The 25,699-nt window shown below is 36.2% G+C and overlaps 1 protein-coding gene across 6 annotated transcripts in view; it reads right to left on the minus strand.

Annotated features, from left to right (window-relative positions):
- The window catches only part of LOC138707561 (zinc finger protein OZF-like), a 65,866-nt gene extending 40,694 nt beyond the window's left edge, over window positions 1–25,172 (minus strand). For 4 of the 6 annotated variants that reach the window (XR_011334276.1, XM_069837130.1, XM_069837129.1 and 1 more), the window contains exons 1-3: window positions 24,731–25,172; window positions 24,246–24,351; window positions 249–604 (exon numbers count right to left, since the gene is read on the minus strand). Coding sequence is in view for 5 of the 6 variants with exons in the window: in XM_069837130.1 (XP_069693231.1) it covers window positions 249–604; window positions 24,246–24,351; window positions 24,731–24,747 (479 nt within the window). In the remaining variant the exon portion in view is untranslated. Of the gene's footprint in view, window positions 1–248; window positions 605–9,633; window positions 9,831–24,245; window positions 24,352–24,730 lie in introns of those variants that run through there. The other 2 variants (XM_069837127.1, XM_069837128.1) reach the window with 2 other exon arrangements.
- Window positions 25,173–25,699: the final 527 nt, after the last annotated feature.

The following is a 25,699-nucleotide window of genomic DNA, read 5'->3' on the forward strand; positions in this document are numbered from 1 at the left end:
AATATACTTCAGTGCTCCAAACTGTCTTTCCTATTTAACAGCATACTGAACACTTGTATCAAATGATGGAAATATAATTCCTTTCACCTGCACATTTTAACATTTTATGTACAGTATCAATCTTTATTTCGTATTTATAAAAAGCCATGAAAAATATAATTCTACAGTAATGTAACAAAAATATTACTTGAAATATCTGTCAAGAAGAAAAAAATTTGTCTGGCAGATATTTCCAATTTTCAACTAACCTTTCTGAGACTGTGATGTCATCAAGCCCATCTTCCTCCGCACCTGATACTTCGTCCTGTGGCTCGTCCTTCACAACCACAAACTCGAAGCCATCATTAGAACGAGAAGTAGCAGAAGCAACAGGACGCTCATTTTGCAGCACGTTACATACAGAAATAACAGATTCAGCTGCAGTTGCAGTGACAGTAGTACTAGTGTTATTATTAGTAGTAGTAGTAGTAATAGTGCTAGTAATAGTAGCAGTAGCAGCAGGAACAGTAGTGGTACTCATTGTAGTAGCAGTCATTGTAGTAGTAGTCAATATAGTTATTGTTGTAGTTTTAGTTGTAGTTACAGCAGCACCTTCTTCTCCATCCTGTAAAAAGAGAAATTTAAATGTGAAAAAAAATCTCTTTCTGATGATTCTAAGAATATACTATATCTATGCAACCTAAATACAGACGTGGACAAATTAACTATATGTGCAACAAAGCTGTATTTATCGGCAGAAATAATGAACAAAAATGTATTTTGCATTGAAATAATGAACAGAAAATTCAGTCTGGAGGTTACTAATATTTTGTGAGCATTCCCTTATTTTTTATTAACACGTTGATTTTGTCAGGGATGCTGAAAACCAAAGTTTGACACTTTCTTTGAATATCAGCATCATTTAGCCAGATATCAGACAGTGCTTAAATGAGTCCATGTTTTGTTGTAAACCTCTTTTTGTTCACTTTCTTCTACAGTATAGAACACAGATTTTCAATTTTGTTCATGTCCGGTCTTCTTGCAGGCCATGGGAAAACAAACTGTTGAATATTTTCTACAGTATATAATTAAAACATTAGTAGTGCCAACACAGCCAAACAAAATATACTTAACCATTGGAAAAATATACCAGAAGATGTAAACAATCATATTTACAACAACAGAGACTCTGTGAATTATACTGATAGTTGATATGACGAAATATATTATGTTTCCAAGAAAAACGTTTTAGTCTAATAATTTGTCCACGTCTGTATATCCTATTTTTAACGCCATGTTAACTGCAGTAATTATGTAGTGTAAGTGAAAGTGATGGAATTAGTAAGTTTGCAAAATGGAACACTGAAGTAAGAGAACATGGCCAATTGAAATTTAAAAAGCATAAATATTTGAACTGAGATGAAAGACAAATACAAGTTTACTCGCATGATAAATTAGTCCACTCATTAAGGTATGTATTAACGTTTTGGAGGAAAATCTACATTTTTTAACCAACCTTTTTAAGATATTTATCAGACAACATATGAAAGTAGACTAACATAACCATGTATCAGAAACTTCAATTTCACTTTTTGATTCCTTAAAAAAATAATTAATTAAAAATTATTCTATTTCTTCAAAATGCCATATATTTTCTAAAAATTATTCAATTTTGAAATTTCTTTCACTGAGTTATTGCTGTTTATGCGTACAATGCTCTGTACTAGGATTTTGCAGCTAACACTATTACAAAGAAAATTTTAGTCATAAAAACGCCATTTCAAATATTAATAAATACCTTAAATTGTGTTTCAATTTCAGTACATAGTTTAGTCTAATACAGGGCTCCCACAAAAGATCTTTTTGGTTTCGAACACATGTAATTTACGTTCTACGAATCTGAGATGCATGAAAATAGCACCAATGGAAATAGAAACTCAAAAAGTTTAGTTGTGGCAACATTGTTTTCCTAGTTGGTAATACTGTCTCATAATAGCGCATATAAACAAATTTGTTCATTGTTGAGGAGAAATGACTGCTACAGGCATCCAACAGACAAAACTCAGTGCGCAGAAACCAGCGGACGTGACTGTTTCGCGCAGATGACGTATGCTCCCTTTCCCAGCATGCTAGCCGTCTCCAATCACACCACCGACACTATGCGCATGCGCACATATTGTTCTTGTGCTGAGCTGAACACGTATTATTGCTACAGAGTCATGGAGTCACATATCGTTTTATATTAAATATTAATTTAATTTAAATATTTAAAATTTAAATATGAGGACAGTTCCAGTGGAGATAGATACCGATTGTGACTTAGAAAGAGACGATGTTGACATCTTGTAATGTTATATTCACTTAATTAGTTACTGTTACAGCTGCTCTTTGAGTGCACATGTCTGCAACTGTAACCGTTATAGCTATACTAGTAGCCGCTTATTAAAGAACCCGCCTACTGTAGGGGGGTAAGAGGGGTATAGCATGCGCGGTGCGAGGAGTCTGAGTTGAGTTTTGCTTGTAGGATACCTATATGTAAGACAGAAAAGCTTGATTTTCATGTGAACCAGTCAGTTATTAATGTACAATGGCATTACCGAACAAAGTTTGATGCAGATCCACCCAGTGGGACTACAATCCATACATGGTACACTGATTTTAAGGCAAGATTCTTCGTAAGCAGTTTCGATTTATCCTTACCGACAGTTGCTGCAAGCCCTAAAACCAGAAGACAAAGTGCTACGAAGAAATTTCTGCATAAGTATGCAGACTTTAATTCAAAACGATGATGAATTTATTCGTTCCGTGGTGTTTTCTGACGAAGCCACTTTTCATCTTTCTGGTAAGATTAACAGACATAACCTCAGAATCTAGGGATCGGAAAATCCGCGTACCTATGTGGAACTTGACTATAGGCTTGATGTGTCCCGTGTTACCAAAGAGTGAGACATTGAACATCTTTAAGGTAAGAAACTAAACTTTTTGAGTTTCTCTTTCCATTGGTACTATTTTCATGCACCTCAAGATTCATAGAACGTAAATTACATGTGTTCGAGTCCACACCTGTGGAGTAACAGTCAGCGCGTCTGGCCGTGAAACCAGGTGGCCCGGGTTCGAATCCCGGTCGGGGCAAGTTACCTGGTTGAGGTTTTTTCCGGGGTTTTCCCTCAACCCAATACGAGCAAATGCTGGGTAACTTTCGGTGCTGGACCCCAGACTCATTTCACCGGCATTATCACCTTCATTTCATTCAGACGCTAAATAACCTAGATGTTGACACAGCATCGTAAAATAACCCAATAAAAAAAAATTTAAAAAAATAAAAATAAAAATAAAATCAATACATGTGTTCGAACCCGGAAAGGTCTTTTGTAGCAGCCCTGTATAATCTTGACTTCGCCATATACATGAAAAATATTCATTAAAATTACTTCACTCTTACATAAAAAGTTACATTATTTAATGAAAAATTTTGAAGTTTCCAGTCAATTCATGCTCAGTGACCTACTGATCACAGTATTACTCTCCAAAACAAAGGCTTCATAAAAGTAAAGCTGTTGGTTCCGTGTATTAGATTTACTCCATGGATGGTTGAAATTTAGGAGTAGAGGATGGGACAAGCTCATCCATGTGTCCATTACATTGATTATGCCAAAAAAACAGGACCACTTATTCAGATCCATTGATCTGTATAATGATCTATGTATCACATAACACGCATGAAGTCAGTAGGTGCATCAACATGTTGAAATGTCGCACTTCCTCCAAAATTTGCAAATAATATCTGTTCCAAATACTGCTTATTCACACAGCCATTTAGACACTGTGTATAAGTACAAACCTACCAGTCCATACTTAATAGAAAGCTGTTCTTGGAGCCCGAAATCTGGGGAACTCAGTGGGTGAACTCTGAGTGCATGGTAATAATGAAATTGTGTTCGTGTAAGTCTTTCATACAGTGCTGTGAGCTGCTGCTAGGGCCCGAGCAACAGCATGTGTGCTAATGGGTTATTCTTCAGCTACAAAATTCAGTGTTAAATGGAATGCAAATCCTGTTATTTTTTAACTGTCAGCATCATCAGTTGGGTCTACAACAGTGGTTCCGAACAGGTGTGCTGCGGAATCTATTAGGTCTGTTGCTAAACTTTCGAGATGTGATATAACTGGTAAAAAAAATAAAACAATTTCATCCAATATTAATTTTGAAAAAGGAACAGAAGGATATATTCAAGAGCTTGAGCATATTTCCCAAATTATTCATTGGCTTATAATTAGGGACCGTGCTTTGTCCCATGAGGCTACAAGATTAAGTATTACTGCAGTTTTTAACTGGACAATGTGCATGCTTTGTCTCACAAAGCTACAAGATTAAGTATTACTGTAGTTTTTAAGTGGACGATGCGCGTGCATCTAGCAAATGAAATACTTGACTGATTGCTCATGCGATTCTTGTTTGATCAAGTTGGGCAGAACAAAATGTGGATTACTTTCACAATTACACTATATACAATTTAAATTATTTACACTGTGTACACTAGTATATGCTATTTTTATTATTTATACTATCACAAGGAATGTACATCTACATTGATCAAATATTACTAACAATATCATGTACAGTGTTATGTATTGTAATGCAAGGTATTTTATGTAATAAATACTACAGCCTACTTACTTTATGAATAGTGTATAATAGTGTAAATATGTTTAAGCCTACATGCTTTATGATAATGTAAATAGTAAAAACAGCATATTTTAGTGTATAGATACGGAAATAAAATTTGGAGCTCCCTTATTGTATAAGTTTCGCTTACAACACACTGCACATGTGCAGTAAACAAGAGCCCCTATATATTTGTATATATGCTACTTGTGGACAGCCGTGCAAAAATGTTGCCTACATATCAAGACTCGTTCCAAATTTTAATTCCGTATCCATACATAGTGTAAAGGGGCTTTCAGACATTTACTACTTTCAAAAGCCGAATGTCAAAAACGCTTCTTGTTTTTAGATTATGATCTTTCTTCAAATAATACTTTTGTAGAATATTATTTTTATTTTTAATATATCATTTCGTCGGCCTGGGTAGCATAGTCGGTATAGCGCTGGCCTTCTGTGCTCGAGGTTGCGGGTTCGATCCCAGCCTAGGTTGATGGCATTTAAGTGTGCCTAAATGCAACAGGCTCATGTCAATAGATTTACTGGCATGTAAGAGAATTCCTGCAGGACAAAATTCTGGCACACCGGTGATGCTGATATAACCTCGGCAGTTGTGAACATCATTAAATAAATCATAAATTTGTTTTAATATATCATTTCTTTGGTCCAAATTATCTTATTTAACATTAAATTGTAATTGTTTATCTCTTATAATTATATATAACTAAACTAAGAGATTTGAGTATGTTATTATTGAGAAATTTGAGCTTGTTTCTTACACAAGAACTCAATTTATGGTCGAATTGAAGAATTTCGTATTCAACTAAAATCAGTGTTTTGCATTTGTTTTTTACACTTGTTAGTGCCAATAAATCCACCTCACACAAGTAGGTGGTTCAAAAATGTAAAAAAGAGTATTAACAGCTTCCCTGCTATTATTTCTTTGTCCAAAACCTAGGAAGTGTTAGTTCACCATATTTCAGTTAAGTATTTGGTTTGACAGAAGTTGTGCAAGTTGTTCTTCTTTCTCCAGAGAGATGTTGGTGATGGATTTTGGAGACATAGCATGACGATTGAATACACAGTCATACTAGGCCCAGGTTATCAATTCTTGAGATGTTCTTTGAAAATCTTCTATACAGCAACTTGGAGCTAAGTGATGGCTTATTGCTGTATGAATAAATGACTCAGACAAATAGAGTCTTAAAAGGAAATCCTTAAAGTCCCACAATTAATCTTCAAAATCTGGATAAATTACACGATGTCATGGAGAAGGTAACCTTGGCTGATGTACCCATATGCTGACAATATGGTTATGTTTGACAAGAGATATCAACATACGCAATAAAATGTTTACTGAAGAACATACAAGGTGCCATTACACATTCATTAGGAAACTATTTGAGGTATTCATAGAAAGTATTTGATCTCTTAAACAGAAACAAACTCAAAACGAAGCTATCGATTGGCAAAATATAGTACATTTCATACTTGTAGAACGCGACTTAGCCCCCACCCTCTAGTTTGCCTGTACCAGCAGGATTGGTTGAGGTCTATTGTGGACACAACATATTGTGAGGTACTAAAATGTAACTTTAACATTTTTCCCCAATTATAGCATGTGAGGAGAATGAACTAGGTAGGGTTGCTGCTAACACTGTAGAACTGCTGAATGTATAAAATGCCGACCACTGCTATATTGTCAATAGAGAAAACAATACTTTCGGGATATAATCCAACAACTCAATCTAACGCAGTTTTGCAAGGAGCCCATTACATCCACTTTACTGAACTTGAGAGCAAATGTTATACAAAAATTTAAAAAAAATCAGCTAAAGAAATTAACAAACGCAATAATAAATTACACAATGTAACTAAAAGAAGTTAACGAAAAATCGCTAAGGTGCTGAACTAAAGTTGTAGTGTTTTTACTATCATCGACTGACATGTTTATATTTTATCTTAGAAAATAATCAGGTTAAATAATCTCACTAAAGAAATTTGAACAAAAGGTAATATAAAATGTCTACAAAAAACATCAAAAAGTTTCTTGATTTCGCTATACTGGCGACCCTGGAGTTTCGTGATGTGATTGGTTGATTATAACAATGCATTGATTAGTCTACTATACAAATGACCTTGCCAAATTAAAAAAATTCAGAATCATTCAGCATGGCTCATTCCAGGTTACTAAAGAAAATAAAATTGCAATTTTGACAGACATAAGGGAGAAAAAGGATATCTGCGCACTGAAAACTTAGAAACTTCATTAATGTCTAACATTACATGGTGCTGGTACTCAGTACCCATTCAATGTAAAGATGTTGTTTTGAGATTATGATTCATTTTTCCTTGTTGGATATGTCTTATATCTTGCAGCAGTGCTTCCATTGCATTGGGAATCATTTCAAATCTTTCACTGCATTCGTATTTTGAGATGAATTTGTTGTTAATTTTTGCTGAAAAATTTACGCCCTCTATGATTAAATTCAATGTTGTCATTGGTACACGAAACATAGAGGTATCTTAACAACATACGTATAGGACATAGCAAACAAAATAGGTATGGAACTAGAAATCCATTCCCTACTAATCAGACTCCACATACCAACAAACATAATGCAAAATGCCTTGACAAACCAACTGCTGATTGGTCGTATGTTTACACCACAAATTGACGCAGGCATTGACATGTGTGGAGCAATGACAGATGATGTAATGTAACAGATAATTTTCATTTTCAACTAGCAACGTTGTGCTAAAATTTTGAAAATCAGCAATGGAAAAAGTACAAACAGCTCAAACATTGAACAATTCACCGTTGCTCCACCCCCCCCCCTTCATTCAGATCAACTAATAACCTGACATAATGCATCAAAAGCATGAGGGATTTTTACAAGAAAGTATTTACATTACAAAGTGTCCATGTCAGGTAATGGACCATTTCTAAAAGCTTTTCTCCTTATGATGTTTGAATCCTGAGTTATGGGCGATAGGCTCATGCATTATATATGGAGATTAATTTTTTGGGCACGCATGCACGCGCACGCACACGCACGCACACACACACACACACACACACACACACACACACACACACACACACCTCCCCCTGTAAGGATGACATTCAACAAATGATTGTCCGCTAGCAAATTCATTTTTCACAATAGTTACCCATAACGGTCATAACATAGTTTAGCTGAACAATTTTAATTGCACGTGAGTTAACAATTGGCCAAATTCCTTTAGAAGTATGATGTAGGCATTTTCACTCAAATGGATGCAGCATGTTTCCAGTCAGATCGATGGTCGGTGCCAATATGCAGACTACTTGAAAGTAGCTTAAAAATGGCACTGTTTATTAAGACTTCTGAAGTGTTGCAGGTTATTGATCAATCCACCTGCCCATAGGTAATGTCAGCTACCTTACTGTCACTGTAGCTCATCAGAAGTCAGCAAAATTTACATTATTCTCTTAGTGAAATATGTTACAAAACATCCATGGAGGATAATGTTTCTCCTTTGAGTAAATATTCTACAAATGAGAAAATGTTTCAAATAAAATTTAAGTTACATTAAACAGTAACATAACCAATTGGGTTTCATGTGAAACTATATTCGTATAAATAATTGATTAAATGGCGATCTTACTCGTGTTAATGTGCGGCTTACAGCTGTTTCGGTGCTTCTTCACACCATCCTCAGAGCCTACTAGATCTCGACGTCATCTCGAACTTCGCTGCCTGTTGTGTGGGTGCATTCGATTGTTGAAAAGTGTTGAAATGTGATGTCAAATAGTGTGTGTGTTCTGAAATTGATCTGTGTGTTGAGAATTTGATCAGGGTGTGTTTTAGTGTGTCTGCATATTTCATATTGTTCTAGTGTGTTGAGTTTTTTATTTTTGGGTTGTATGTGTAGAATTTGCATGTCTGTATTTATGTTATTGTATGTGTGGTTAGCATTAGTTGTGTGTTCGGCATATATAGATGTATTGTGTTCTCTGGTTATTGCTTTAATGTGTTCTTTGTATCGAGTTTGGAATGATCTGCCTGTCTGTCCAATGTAGAAACTGTCGCAACTACTGCATGTGAGTTTGTATATGCCTGTGTGGTTGTATTTATTTGTTTGTGTTGTTTGTGTGTTGAGATGTCTTTGTAGTGTGTTTTCTGTTCTGTATGCTATGTTGTATTTCTGTTTTCTGAATGAGGATGCGATCTTGTGTGTGTTTTTGTTTTTGTATGTTAGTGTGATGTATTTCTTGTGTTCTTGTATTTGTGTTGTGTTTTGTGTGTTCTTGTGTTTTGTGTGTTTTTGTGTTTGTTGAGTTTTTGTTTTGTCTTCCTTATGATGTTGTCTATTATGTTTGGGTTGTAACCATTTTCTTGTACTATGTATTTGATTGTGTTCACTTCTTCATTGTAGTGTTGTTGGCTCATGGGTATGTTGAGTAATCTGTGTACCATTGTCCTGAATGCAGCATGTTTGTGTTGTGTGGGGTGACATGAGTAAGATCGCCATTTAATCAATGATTTATATTCAAGTGTTAAAAGTAGTGTACGAAAGATTCAACATGGATTATATTCGTATCTTTCATCACTAACAGCAATCAACTAAGAACAAATGAGTAGTTATCTCTCACTTTAAATCTGAAAAGTTTTGATACATGATGGTGAAGCAAATGGAATCAATTTCTATCAATAACTGTTCATATACATTGGGCAAGTCATTTTTAAATTGGAGTTATGAAAGCAAGAACAACAAAATGATTTTTTTTTTTTTTTTTTTTTTTTTTTACAAAATGCATTCCGACAAAACATAGTTCTTATTTATTACATTAAATACTCCAGTTCCATTTTGCCATATATTGTTAAAAAAATTTAAATGATGAAAATAGTATGAAAACTATATAAAAATTTTTCAAAACATACATCATGCCCCCCTTTTTTTTCATTGCGAAATCAAGAAATAATATTTTATTGAAAGTATAAAATTACCTAGAAGTATAGATGAAAAATATCCATCTGTTTGTTGCTGACTGCCGAAATCACAGTGCCTGGCCACCAATCTTTTGTTCTTACATTTCGCTCTGATCTTGTTGCATTGAGCAAAAACATCAAGGAGAACTTCTAGTAAAAATTCCATTGGATTGACCTAATTTTGATGTTATTTACTTCTATCATTGTTCCAGGAACTGAAAAATTTAACAATATATTTAATTTTGCACCATGTATGAGGGCAATCAATGAATACACAGGAATACTCAACCTCTTACTATGATATTTTAATATAAGAATGCAGCCAAGCTATTTTCTCAAAGGATAGACATATCTAAAAAACCACTATTAAACATAACACGAGTTAAATAATATTTAAATTTCTGGGGGAAGAATATACTAATTAAAATTGTGTGCAAATGAGAATTCATGTAATTAAATGTTTAAACATGTATCATGATTCCCCTGGCATTTGCAAACATAGAACAACAGCAACTAAGGTAGCAGAAGGAGCTAAGCTCTCTGAGAGAGGCTGTTCCCCATCACTGTAGTAGCACAGTCTAGTATATACAGTCGCGAAGCTCAATACGTAGTAAATATGCAAACATTAGATAGTTGCTCACCTCTAGGATCGCTAATATCGCCTCATTACAGGCAATGCAAAATAGAACCGTCACAGTCTATTGTTTCTAGCACCCTCAAAACTCAAGCTTCGTGACTGTATATAGTAGAGTGTGGTAGTAGCCTAACCGGTCCACTTACATACAAGAAACGAAATTTTCCGAGCTATTTTTAACCCAATTGGTTTGTGTTGTTTGCATTTCTCGTTGTCTCTTCCATCCCTCTCACAAACGCACACGCAAGTTGTTCAGGATACCTGGGCCTATGTATCTGCTTCTCTCCACACAATAGCCTTACAGCATTGTCATTTTAAGATTCCTTTGCAGAATGAAAAGTTAAATTTGTTCGGATCAAATTTCTGCTTATTTCGGACAAAATTAAAATTCTTTCAATAATTTATTATTATAATACACCGTTCTCTTAAATTGACTGAGCATACTGGGAATTAATTCATTAGCTTTCTCAAAGTACGCTATGAAATATTTCATACAAAACAATTTTTTTTTCTCGAAAAGGAAGAAAAAACGAGCAAAATTGTATTAAACTTTTTGTTTAAAATATCTCAAGGAATAACCCCCTGCAAATAATGACATTACATACGGTTTGCTAATACTTTAATTGAACGTGTTAATTCATTTAACTATTTAGGTTATAACCTCTCTTATATCACTGATGAAGATATGTCAAACAAAATATCTAAATTTATAAAAATCACTGGCGTCATTAACGCCGTCTTCAAATCCTCCCATGTTCAGAAACATACAAGGCTAAAGGTATATAAAACACTAGCTCGACCGGTCCTCACTTACGGTAGCGAGGCATGGACAATCAGAAAAGCTGATGAGCGAAGGCTGACGACAGCGGAAATGAGGTTCATGAGACAAACAGCGGGATGCTCTTTGCTGGAACACCGTAAAAATTGGACATATTGCAGGAACTCAAAATGGATCCTATAGTTAATTTTGTTCAACAATATCGACTTCAGTGGAAAAAGCATGTCGAAAGGATGGATCGCACTAGATGGCCTAAACAGATTCTTACTTATTTACCAAGAGGAAAGAGGAAATTGGGAAGACCACGAAAGCGCTGGCATGAGACCGTAACAGATCCTGTAGGGTCTAATACGTGAGGGATATGATGATGATGACATACGGTTTGCCCTGTATAATGGTCATCAACTTATAATAATGAGGAACCAACTAAGAAAATATCATTATCTTGTTAATTTAAAAGCAAATTGGCATTACAGCCGTATTATTTCTTATAAAAGTTACTAGAACATATAAATCTAATTTTACTTCACAGTAGGAATGAATGTGATATCTGCCTAAGCATGTAGATTGGTTGAACACTGTGTTGCTAGTCCTGTCATGAAATAGCTTGGGCATCAATTTATTCATAACTTCGAGGGAGCAGGCAATGTGTGAAAAAGACAGCAGACAATTACTAAAAGTAATAAAACTTGTGAAGATAAACACAGTTCGATGTACAGTGTCGCCTTAATGGACATTCAACATGATGTTGGGGCCAGATGCTAAGTATAAGCTTTGTACTGTAGGTTTCAATCTTCCGAGACTAGGGAATGAAATACGCTGTTGTAGTTCACAAGCCACTACGGACTTCTGCAAATCGTCGGACACATAACCAGTGGTATAAGATGAGATTGCATTGAATGGTAGAAAAATTGAGAGCAGTCCTTTTTTCAGATGAGTTCTTATTTTCTGTCAAACTTCCCACAGACAGTTCATTGGCAGAGCCACGAAAGGTTCCTTTCCTACGAGTTTTGTACCCAAAGTGGTTCTGTTTTGATGTGAGGTTGGGTGCCTGAATTCGAAAAGAACAGAAACAACTGTATTTTGTGTAGGATCCTGTTAACTCTGGTAAATATGTGGAGATAACAGAACATTTTGATCTCATAAAAAAATTATTTTGCCGACGTAAAGTCCGGCTCTATCAGCAAGATAATGATCCACGTCAAATTCTAAACAAAGTCTCTCAGTGTTCGAAGCATTATGTTCCACTGATGTCTGTCTAGATCTCCGGACCTAAATGTCGTCAAAAATTGCATGGAATCAAATGGGGAAAAATGCTATAGAAGAAGAAAAATACCAACAGTAGGATATTTTATGATGGAAATGGCTGTTGCATGGAGAGGGATGGGAAAGAAAATCACTGTCCAACACTTGTTCCATAAAAAATTTCAAAATATGGTTTATTTAACGATGCTCGCAACAGCAGAGGTTATATCAGTGTCACTGGTGTGTCGGAATTTTGCCCCGTAGGAATTCTTTTACATGCCAGTAATCTACTAACATGAGCCTGTCGCATTTAAACACACTTAAATATCATCGACCTGGGCCAGGATCGAACCCAAAACCTCGAGCACATTAGGCCAATGCTATACCAACTACGCTACCCAGGCTGACTGTTCCATCAATGATGGCAGAGTGGCAGTGTGTTATGTCCAACATAATGCAACGAAACATTTAGGCCTACTGTGAAACAGTGACATTAGCTGTCTAGTACTTGTAGCATGATTTTTTTTAAAGCTTCTGAAATCTAAAATTTTGTTCCATTGGTTTGTACAGCTTGTCCATGAAGACCTATATGGTGAATATTTTTTCATACAAATTAGCTTACTACACATCTTCAAATCATGTGTTAGACACCAGAAGAAATTTCTGAATTTTTATAAATATTGTAATTACAATAAAAATGTCGATTTCGAAAGACATAAAAAGAGATCAAATTCCTAAATGAAAGAAAACAGATTGCAGTCTCAAAATATTTACAGTTATGTTGTCTATAATAATAATAATAATAATAATAATAATAATAATAATAATAATAATAATAATAATAATAATAATAATAATGTTTTATTTAACAACGCTCGCAACTGCAGAGGTTATATCAGCGTCGCCAGATGTGCCGGAATTTTGTCCCGCAGGAGTTCTTTTACATGCCAGTAAATCTATTGACATGAGCCTGTCGCATTTAAGCACACTTAAATGCCATCGACCTGGCCCGGGATCGAACCCGCAACCTTGGGCATAGAAGGCCAGCGCTATACCAACTCGCAAACCAGGTCAACTATGTTGTCTATAAAGCCTATTAGCATATGAATGTCTTCAAGGTAAGACTATCATTATTATTATTATTATTATTATTATTATTACAGTAGAACTTGGTTATAGCGACCTCGTTTTGTGCGACACCTCGCCTATAACGTCAAATATTCTGTGGTCCCAACTAATTCCCCATAAGACATTTGCTTTTCTACCTTGCTTAATATGACAAACGTATATGCGTCTACCTCGCATATAACGTCATTTTCAACTTCAGTTTAGAATACGATTTTGTTGAAATCTGATAGCCTGGCATATTCTTTACTCTCTCCTTCTGTCATAGATTTCTGGAAGACAGGCAGGTTCCCCATCCCATTGTAACCTGTCCAAATTCATGCGGTATTGTATTGTATTGTATTTATTAACATTCCATGGTATTCATACATTGCTTACAGCTAGAATATGGAACAAGTCAAAAAACTCAATACTATTATAAAATCTTAATTCATAGTCACAGTCTAGATGAAATATATACAGATGAGATTTACAATATAGTCTACTAGTACAACACAAAGTTTTAGTATCATTTTCCTGGAGTGTTATTGAATGTCATGAATTCACCTACAGAATAGAAGGCGTGAGAAATTAGTTACTTCTTCAATTTGGCTCTAAATAATTTTATGTTTTAAGTTTCATTTTTTATATCAATAAGGAGGCTGTTAAAAATTTTTACTGCCATATAACGCACTCCTTTTTGATAGCACGATAGACTTGCCGATGGAGTATGAAAGTCATTTTTTTGACGTGTATTTATGCTATGAACTGTTGAATTAGTTACAAAGTTTTCAAGATTACATACGAGGAAGATTATTAATGAAAATATATACTGACAAGCCTTGGGCATTATTTGTAGTTTTTTTTAAATAGTCCTACATGATTCCCTAGATTTAGCACCTACTATTATTCTAATTACTCTTTTTTGTAATATAAATATATTGTTACTATCTGTGGAATTTCCCCAGAATATTATTCCAAAACTCATTACCGAGTGGAAGTATGCAAAGTATATTGTTTTTAAGGTACTGATATTTACTATCTTTTGCATAGATCTAATAGCAAAACAAGCTGAATTTAGTTTGGGGGTAATTTCTTTAATATGACGGTACCTGTGTGCAGTCAATTTCGACAGGAAGTTTTCACTAAGTGCACGCATTTTAACGCAGTATGGCACTAAAAGAAAAGTTTTAACGTTGGAAGAAAAAGTTAAAGTAATTCATCAAATTGAGAATGGAATTAAAAAAGCTTACGTCTATCATGGGTTTGGCCTAATTAATTCCACAGTCCAAATGATTTCGAAGAGCAAGGATAAAATTGTTACTGCATTTGAACAGAATGGATCGAAGGTAGGGGAGGGAGCAGTGAAATTGTAACTGAAATAATGAACATACTCGTAGAACGTAATTTGGAAAGTGTGTATTGGGCAAGTAGGAGACAACAGAGTAAAATGACTGATTACTTCACTGCTAAGTAAAAAAGTTTTGTGAGTACTGAACAAACTATTTTAATACGGAATACTGTATTTATAATTGTACGTGTATTTTATTAAGTTCATGGTAGGCTTAAAAGTGAATACATAAATCTGAAATAAGCCTATTTAAATTTGTAATTTTTCATTTTTCACCTCATTAGACTGATAATATGAATCTCGGTTACTACGACACTCGTTTATAACAACATAATTTTTAAAGTCCCTTGGATGTCGTTATAACCAAGTTCTACTGTATTATTATTTTGGTTAGGTAAGGTTAGGTTATTGTATTCTTCACCTGACATAGCCTAATTAGGAACATTAAATCCAGATGTTTGAGATGGGCAGGGTATGTATCACATATGGGTGAATCAAGAAATGCATATAGTGTGTTAGTTGAGAGGCCGGAGGGAAAAAGACCTTTGGGGAGGCCGAGACGTAGATGGGAGGATAATATTAAAATTGATTTTAAGGAGGTGGGATATGATGGTAGAGACTGGATTAATCTTGCTCAGGATAGGGACTAATGGCGGGCTTATGTGAGGGGTGGCAATGAACTGCCAGGTTCCTTAAAAGTCATAAGTAAGGTTAGCTTAGACGATATTAAGGGCCTCTATCCCAGAGGTCTATGCGAATAAAAAGATGATAGCGATTGAGTGCAAGATTTTCAAGTGCTTGGCAAAGGCTGGTAATTTTTTTGTTTAGTAATGTTGTCAGTACTGATCTATAATAAGCCAGTGTAATGGTGGATGTACAAACGAAGTTACAGTAGGAAAATTGTGTGTTTTTTCATTATTAGTTGTTCTGTTTCATTATATCTGAGTGCTTATTATATTAAGTTAATACAAGTTATGTATTCTTCACATTACATCACATCATGCGTTTTATATCCCTATGTTTTCTTCTTTCACTACAAACCACAACATTTTCACATCCATTACAACGCATCTCTCATTTCAAACGTAATTTACTACATTTTCTAACAATTTTCCTTTCTTCAAATATATCCCTGCAAAATCCTTAATTTTGAACGCCAACTCCACAAAAAAAGTTCCATATAGATTCAACAATTTTCACTTCCAAAATGACCAGAACGACTTGTGCGCTAGTTTCTCCGTTAACTCTTTTTGTCGACTAATCAATAAATAAAACAAAATTTAAGTTTTTGCGCTATAAAGACAAATGACATACAGAGAACCTCTCACTTGTATTATCACATCTTATTCTCAGCAACAGGTGGCGAGCTTTGAGTTTAGCGCAAAGAAGACTGACAGACCTTCAATTTCTCTGTCCACCACTATGGAGTAATGGTTAGCATTTCTGACCGTGAAACAAGCGGGCCTAGGTTCAAATTCTGGTTGGGGTAAGTTACCTGTTTGAGGTTTTTTCAGGGTTTTCTCTCAACACATTAAAAGTGAACACTAGATACCTTTGAGTGCTGGAATCTGAACTCATTTCGCTGGCATTATCACCTTCATCTCACTCAAGACGCTAAATAACCATCGCAGTTGATAAAGCATCTTAAAATAAACCAATTTAAAAATTGTAAATAGATTAACTTCCCTTGTGCAAATCACATTGTCTTTTAAGGGTCAAAGTTTAAATAGTCTATGTTAGCGCAAAGAAAGCTGACAAGCCTTTCAGTTGTCCCATTGTTTTCCAAAAATCAATGTATAATTACTGTATTTGCTGACAATTTCTTTTCATTTCAACTGTCGTTCATGATACCGATCCAGTAATAACCGGCCCACCAATATTCCCTCAGCTGCTTGTTTATGGTCCCGAACGATGACACATTAGTCTGTGGGCATTCACTGAATGTGAAACCTCAACATAGTCTGGAAATGGTCACTTTCTCTTTGTGTTTATTATGGCTCGTCATAATTTAGATCAGCATATTTCATCTACTACCATTTTTCTTTTTACTAATGGCAGGTACAGTACAAGAGGCAAGATTTGTTTTTTTTGTTTTATTGGGTTATTTTACGACGCTGTATCAACATCTAGGTTATTTAGCGTCTGAATGAAATGAAGGTGATAATGCCGGTGAAATGAGTCCGGGGTCCAGCACCGAAAGTTACCCAGCATTTGCTCGTCTTGAGTTGAGGGAAAACCCCGGAAAAAACCTCAACCAGGTAACTTGCCCCGACCGGGATTCGAACCCGGGCCACCTGGTTTCGCAGCCAGACGCGCTGACCGTTACTCCACAGGTGTGGGCCGCAAGATTTGTTCTGTGACCTTATGTGCCATATATATTATTTTAATGTACCGAAGTACATATGATATTTCCATGCAGATATTGTGTGTCATCATATGATGAAAGAGTAATGGAACAGACAAAAATTCCCTCCGGCGCCGGGATTTGAAAGCTACACCGGATAAAGTGGATAAAGCATCAGCACGTAGAGCTGAAAACCTGGGTTCAAATCCTGGCGCCAGAGGGAATTTTTCTCTGTTCCATTACTCTTTCATCGTATGATGACGCAGAATATCTGCATGGAAATATCATATGTACTTCGGTACATTAAAATAATATATATGATATGCGTAAATCACTTAGTGATTTAAGACAGCGCTTATTCCGTTGGATCCCGGCCAACTAGTCACTCATAACGAGTGCACCTCAGCATATGTGTGGACTTCAGTCCTACATTCATAGACATCTATGACATAGTGCAGAGGGGGCCACTAGAGGGAACCCAAGAGTTGGAACTTAAACTGAGACGATTCTGTGCAACACCAGGGTGGGTATCCAGTGTGGCTTAGTGGATAAAGCATCAGCACGTAGAGCTGAAAACCCGGGTTCAAATCCCGGCGCCGGAGGGAATTTTTCTCCTTTCCATTACTCTTTCATCGTTATGTGCCGTACTTATATCACCAAAGGATATGGAGGGGGAAGGTAAGTTTCAATCTGAGATGAACTTCCATGTCAGGAGATTCGTATAAAATTAACCATCCTGAAAAAAAAAAAAACTCTCTTTTTGATGGCTCATTCCCTTCTCGCACAGCTCACATGTCAGGTCTCGCCTCCTCACTTATACTTGACCATTCGTCATTCACTCATATGACGCTACTTGTATAGACCAATTTACCGACAGTCATTGCCCAGAGTGTGCCATAGAAGACTGGTCTATGCTACATTCATGATGAGATGAAATGATTATAGAGGTATCTTGGGATGCCAGAGGGGAACCAGGCTCCCTGAGAAGACTCCTGTGTTACGTGGACCATCTGCTTGCCCAACCTAAGTCATAAATCAGTGGTAGTACACACCTGTGGAGTAACAGTCAGCACGTCTGGCCGCGAAAGTAGGTGGCCCGGGTTCGAATCCCAGTCAGGGCAAGTTCCCTGGTTGAGGTTTTTTCTGGGGGTTTTCCCTCAACCCAATACGAGCAAATGCTGGATAACTTTCGGTGCTGGACCCCGGAATCATTTCACCGGTATTATCATCTTCATTTCATTCAGATGCTAAATAACCTTAGATGTTGATACAGCATCGTAAAAAACCCAATAAAATTTAAAAAAAAATCAGTGGTATGCCGGGGATCGGACCCAGGTCCACAGAATTATGTGTCCAGTGCTTCAGCCACTGGATCGCCAGGTGGCTGCTAAATTCTAATGTTAAGTCATAAAAAAATTCACAGTTCGAAAAGAAGTTTTCTGGACAAAATAGTATCACGTACTGTAAGAAAAATATTTTAAGGAATTAAGACGAACAGTATCGCCATAACGTGCTGAAGACAATAGAGTTGCTCTGGTCTAATTTTATTGAGGAAGCCTTTATAACATTCATCCAAACATGATATAGAAACAAAATGTCGAAGTCAATTCGCTCTGTGACCATTATAATTTTAGAGATAGGTTAAATATCTATTTCAAATATTTTACTAAGTCATATTAATATTCTAATAAACATGTAGAAGAATATGTAGAAGTGTGGCACTAACAGATTCTAAAGAATTTATCGATAAGTCAGAAATGAAATGGAGAGGAATTGAAATACATTTCACAATACACTATTTGGTAATTAGCAAGGGACCGCCCGTCTTTTACAAAGTATGCGACAAGGTTAGTCGGTTAGTTGAGGTGATCTCTAAGTGATGTCAGGCCGAGGATCTTAAATCAGTGAAATCTTTTTACATATTCCTTGATCTCACGTCACTTAGATATCCCCTCAACTAACCCACTAACCTTGCCACATACCTTGTAAAAGACCAGTGATCCCTTGCTGATTACTCACTATTTCTCGTCTTTAATTGATTAGTGAAAAGAAAAATACAATATCAGATCACGATTACAGAAGGTGATTTTGAATTATATGCCAAGAGGAAGGAGTGTTGATAAGCCTAGAAGTCCTTAGAGAGTTTATATAAAAGTCTGAAGTTGAAACAAGTCATTTGGCCTGAACCTTGTGCCAGAAGAGGAAACTAGTTTCATAATAAACAAAATACGTTGGTTTCATTCATAGTAATACTGGGAAATAAAATAATTTTCCATGACATTGCTAACGTACCGGTAATTAAGAAATTAACTACAAACTAATTGGTAGAATTCAAAGAATAGTCACTGTTTTCCCAATCAAGAAATTGGATGACGTAATGGGCCTATATGATGTCACATATGTCCGCACATTACAGTGTAAGTACGAAAAACGGTTTTAATAAAAATGTGGCAATTTAACTCACCTCAATTAAAATTAATAGAATACTAAAGGGAGTACTGTAGTGAATCGATTTAATATACATATATACAGTAAGACAAAATGATAGTGGATAAGAGTAGTAACGCCATCGTTCAGATATTTATCATATTAGTTCCTTGTACAAAATAAGTTAATTAATTCGTGATGTGTTATATTAACTGTAATAAGATTAATGAATTCAGTTCTATTATATAATAATAAAGTCATATGTTTAATACCTTTGGAAGTATTTGGTGTCAATTGTGGGTAAGTATAATTTTTAAGGGTTTGTTAGTCAACAAATTTATAGCATAATGGATATGATAGTGGTTCACTAAATGAAAGGCTTTACAATCGAATCCCAGCCTATTCAAAGGTAAGTCATGTATTCTAATTTAATATAAAGAAGTTAACAGAATAAAGTAGGTATAGAAAGAAAGAAGGAAGTGGAAAAAATACGTGAGGAAGAGAGTACAGTGGAGTGGTGTAGGATGGGAGAGAAAAAAAGTGGGGGTGACAGCTCCCGATTAAATTAATGTTTTGAAGTATCATCATACATGACATTATATATTGCATCATCGATTCCCAAGTGCTCTGAAAAGCAGCGACTGATTCTTGGATTTTACCAACTAATTAATATGTAACAAGTGATACCAATTGTACCATAATTATGATATGCATAACATAATTTAGCTGATTGTACCATGTACCATAATATTTTTATTAAGGTATGCAAAAACATATTTTGCCCAGTAATACTGTATAAAAATATGAAGATGTATTATATTTCACTGTTCAATTTAATGTAATGCAATAACTGTCAGACGGTTTGCAGCGCTTTCATTAATATTGGCTCCGTTCAGCCAGGACAGCGCTGAGGTAGCGCTGAAATAGCGACAGCACTGAGCGCCTTGCTGGCTGACAGCACTGAAATAGCGGGCGCCATTTTTCGTAGCAAAATTTTTTTCACTGCAAGCCTACTGCTAGCCAGCGAAAGTGGAGGGGGTAGGCAACAACCAATGGTATCATATATTCCGAAGTAGATGGAACGATTTTATTTATTTATTTGGTTATTTTACGATGCTGTATCAACATCTAGGTTATTTAACGTCTGAATGATATGAAGGTGATAATGCCGGTGAAATGAGTCCGGGGTCCAGCACCGAAAGTTACCCAGCATTTGCTCGTATTGGGTTGAGGGAAAACCCCGGAAAACACCTTAACCAGGTAACTTGCCCCGACCGGGATTCGAACCCGGGCCACCTGGTTTCGCGGCCAGACGCGCTGACCGTTACTCCACAGGTGTGAATTAGACGGAACGATAGCAGCGTGTTTCTTTGTAAACACAGCGGACATTTTGCAATGGTCGTTCAGGACCTCAAAGCTGCTGTAACTCAGCAAAAATGAATAGCTGAATTAGCGCTGTCCCGGCTGAACGCAGCCATTGATTCAGTGCATTTTTTCCTCTAAAGCTGCCTGAAACAAACCCGAGAACTAGCCATTCAACAATGAATGAGTTATTCAGATTATTTTAACATACATCTGACTCCAATTATTTTCCATTTTTGAGGTATCATTTACCAGTTTCAGTAATTTAATTAAACTGTGCATTCGCGCTGCTATGGAATCTAATGAAAAAGATAATAAACGGCTCAGAGGACTAAAAAGAATGATACAGTGTGACGATGCTGCAAAATATGAACATCCTAGAATTTGTTAGGAAAATGAACGTGACTTCAAGCATTGGTTGGGCCCTGACAAGCAGGATATATTCAAGATTGTTATAAACTGTGTAATGATTAGATTAGAGCAGATATTTTTGTTATAAGCAAACACATGAAATAAAACACACAGCCATGGTGAAAAATTCACTGCCTACCTCATGTATATTAACAAATTTATTTGAAAACTTGCAGGCCATATATCATACCCTTCAGATGTTTATGTTTTTTTATACACAGGCATGGCGTGGCTCAGTCAGTTAAGGCATTTGTCTGTAGGTCTGAAGTTGCGCTCGGGCGCGGGTTCAATCCCCGGTTGGGTTTTTTGCGAGGTTTTCCCCAACCGTAAGGTGAATGCCAGGTAACCTGTGGCGAATCCTCAGCCTCATCTCACCAAATACCATCTCACTATCACCAATCTCATCGACGCTAAATAACCTAGTAGTTGATACAGCATCATTAAATAACCAACTAAAAAAATAGGTCCATGTTCAGTTAAAAAAAAAATAATTTTATTAAGAAAATGTTATCATCAAATAATAGCTACTCTTATATCTGTTGTTCGTAATTAGGCCAATCTTCGACATCTCGCCACACTACCCACAGGACTGACATCCGATTTGCGTTTTGTTATGGGTTAGATGAGGGGATAGATAAGTGGTGTGACATGATGCCAACATATCTGCCAAGGTTAGTGGGTTAGTTGAGGGGATATTTAAGTGACATGGGGTCGAGGAATGTGAAAAAGGTTTCAATGATTTAATACGTTTTCTCTCCAGTGTTTAGTGTGGGGAGACATCATTTCACCCATAATTATATTAATGGGCTAAAGCAGGCCTGCGCAAGGTTTGCGCTCTCCGAGCCAGCTCACAGCTCATGAGCAGAATGTAAATATTAGCTGCGCTCTGCATAAGGGTGGACTGGAAGAAGGAGTGATCTCATACAAAATGTACACAAAAGGAAGTAATAGTATGAGTGTTCATGAAATGAATTTCCATTCAATGTTTACAAAACTATCTTGGACTATTATTAATTAATAAAGCAATATTTATTTTACAGAAATAATAGAAATTCTATAGCTATTTAATTGTACAATATCATTTTGATATTTATTTATCAGTACATGAAAACGGGGTTTTATGCTGTTGGCAGCTGAAAGGAACAGTAATGAAACATCAATTACAAATGTTCGATGTCTGCCTTTATTAAAGTTGATTATAGAAAACTGTTGCTCACAAATATAAATGTTGAGAAAAACATAGCAATCCTTTTCACAGCCAGGCTATGTAGTCGTGGATATTATTGCAATGGTTTAGTCTTGTAAAACTCAACCAGGCTAGTAGTATTATTCAAATGGTCTTTAGCCCTTAGGTTACATTGAAGATCAATAAGTTCGAGCTGTAAATCGTTAAATGTAAAATATTATGTTTTATTTAACGATGCTCACAACTGCCAAGGTTATATCAACGTTGCCCGTGTGTCCGAATTTTGTCCCGCAGGACTTCTTTTACATGCCAGTAAATCTACTGACATAAGCCTGTCGCACACTTAAATGCCATCCGGAATCGAATCCGCAGTCCTGCGCTGTGGCATCATGGTCTAAGGCATCCTACCTAGGACTCGAGTTATGGAATGTGCGCTGGTTCGAGTCCTCATGGGGGAAGAAATTTTCTCATGAAATTTCGGCCAGTGTATGGGACCGGTGCCCACCCAGCATCGTGATGCACTTGGTGAGCTATGATAGGTAGCGAAATCCGGTTGCGAATACCAGCTATAACGGCTGGGAGGCTCATCGTGCTAACCACATGATACCTCCATTCTGGTTGGATGATCGTCCATCTCTGCTTCGGCATGTGGCTGTGAGGCCAGCAGCCGGCTGGTAGGTCTTGGCCCTTCATGGGCTGTAGCGCCACGGATTATTATATTATTTATTAATCGAATCCGCAACCTCGGGCATAGAAGGTCTGCACTATACAACTGCGCCAACCAGGCGGACCTGTAAATTGTATAACACTGTATCAACTGGTATTGAAGGAATTTATCATGATAACTTTAAACTTCTTTCCAATTAAGACAAGAACTTGGAACCTAGAATTAAATTTATTTTGAATTTCAATTAATATTTGCACATAATCGTTTAACATGGCTTCATCACGAGCAGTTTCTATCGTTCAAAAGTGAGTCATATTACCTTCCCGAAACTGACTTACGAAAAGTGTACGTTTACGACTGAAATCCCGTAATTTATTCAACATATCAACAATGAGCTGAGAGATATTTAAATTGTTGGAGATTAATAAATTGTAACGTACCCTACCTCATGTAATAATGCAACTTTCAACTCCCGAACCATTTTACTGCGATCTTCACTAACAAAACCATCGTATCTCTACATGTGGACTAGTAATGATGCATTACATTATGTTTTCCTCTTTCTTTCAAACTTTTGTGGCAGATAAGTATTGACTTCAGCTGCTGTGAAAAAATAAGCAATTTTCCATGTAATATTGAAAGAATTTGCCTGATGATATCTTTCCCATCTTTTAGATTCCTCCATTATGTAGCCGTAGATAGGCAAAGTGAAATAGCTAACTGATAATACATACTACATCAGATAGCTTCATGAATTATCCTCTACCTATAGCAGGCTTACGTCATTCTGACGTACTTTTCGGCGAGCTGTTAGACAGCTCTCCCGCTCCGAAGGAGCGGCCGCGCTCAACGAGCGCCGTTTGTGCAGGTCTGGGCTAAAGCCATCATAAAATGTTCTCATTATAAGGGAAACAAATTGTCGCACACAGTAAATGTCTGTTTTCATTTAATGTAATTTTTGTAGTACCATAAAATACCAAAATGAATAAGTGTTGATACAATAATAAGTGGCTGACAGGTTGGTATGTAACTGTAGGCAATGTAAGGTTTAGTCAACAATGTAATTAACTATCGCATACAATGTCTCAGAAGTCATTAAACACTCAAAGTTTAGTACTCACCTTAACTTCTTCTTTAACTGTTACAATAACTTCTGGTTCTAATATACAGTCTTCCTTGCCCAGTTCATCTTTAAGATCATCCCCATCGTAAGACATTAAACGACTTCTGTAGAGTACAGAAAGATACATTATCCCACAGAAACAACAAGTGATTATAGGGAAATTAGTAGGAGCAACAGACATTGAGTTTTACCGAAAACAATTTAGCAATAAACTTATTATAAGGCCAACTATACGCATTTGTTTTAAGAGAGTGTGCATGCAGTAATATAGTAAACAGTGCCATATCAAAACTGCAAAAAAAAAAACACACACAAACATATTAAACAAAAGTATGAAAATACGTCATAAGAATTTTTATTTCTGTACACTTTATTCATCAGACTTAAAATGTCACTATAGAGCCACTAATGATACGAATATAAAAGAATTCGAGTATTAAATCATGTAGGATAATAGATCGTGTGCATTTCATTCAAACTCACCTATGTGTACTGTACATCTCTCCACGATGAGATTACTTGTTAAAATTATATTACCGAAAAAAAATTCGGAATAATCCTAATACATTGGACCACTAATGCATTTGAAATCACAACACACCTCAAACCTCAGGATATTAAAAAGGAAAAACTGTGCAGTGTACGAAATGGCGTGTGGGAAATCCTCAAATTACACACCAATCCCATAAGTGTGATAACACTGTAGCCAAATATCTACAAAGCAGTCATGTAATATGATTGTTACGTCCATAAAATTTGCTTGCTAACTTCACGAAAAGTATATGTTTACCATTCATTTAAAAAAAAAACAAATTAACAAGTAAACATATTTACAATTAAATTTCAAAATCAATAACCAACTGTACGTATCTCATAACACGATATCGCCCTAACATATCGATGAAACCGAAAGTATCTACAAAACTCTAGAACAGACAACACTAGCGAAACTACTGCTGTCATTCAGAATTCTTTGCCCATAGGCTTCGGTGGATCCCCCAATTATGTCGCAAGGAACGATTACCGAATAGCAGTGGCGGCGTTGTCTGTTTTGAACTCGGCCGGGTATACACGGACGCACAGGGGCAGCGCCAAGAGGCCTATATATATAATATTATTAGTCCTCTTGGGAAGCGCGGAGTAAATTGTGCACTCTCGAACAAGCGGTGCACACGATACGAACCATCTGAGCAACGCGCAAGCCTCGAACACCTTTCTAGTTCCATTCTATCTCGCACGATGCACGACCATGGAAAACGGGGAAGCGGCTAGGGAGTAATTTTTAAGTGCTATAAACTTTCAAGACATCAGCGGCCAGTATAAAAACCTTTAGGACTACTCGAATGATATCCACCAATTCTGGAGAATTATTGATGAAAATCGGACCAAACTTTAAAAAATCAGCCACCAACATGCGAGAACCAATCTCAAGTCAAGATAGGACAGTATTTA

This window comes from Periplaneta americana, chromosome 10, assembly GCF_040183065.1.
Source record: "Periplaneta americana isolate PAMFEO1 chromosome 10, P.americana_PAMFEO1_priV1, whole genome shotgun sequence".
NCBI lineage: Eukaryota > Metazoa > Arthropoda > Insecta > Blattodea > Blattidae > Periplaneta > Periplaneta americana.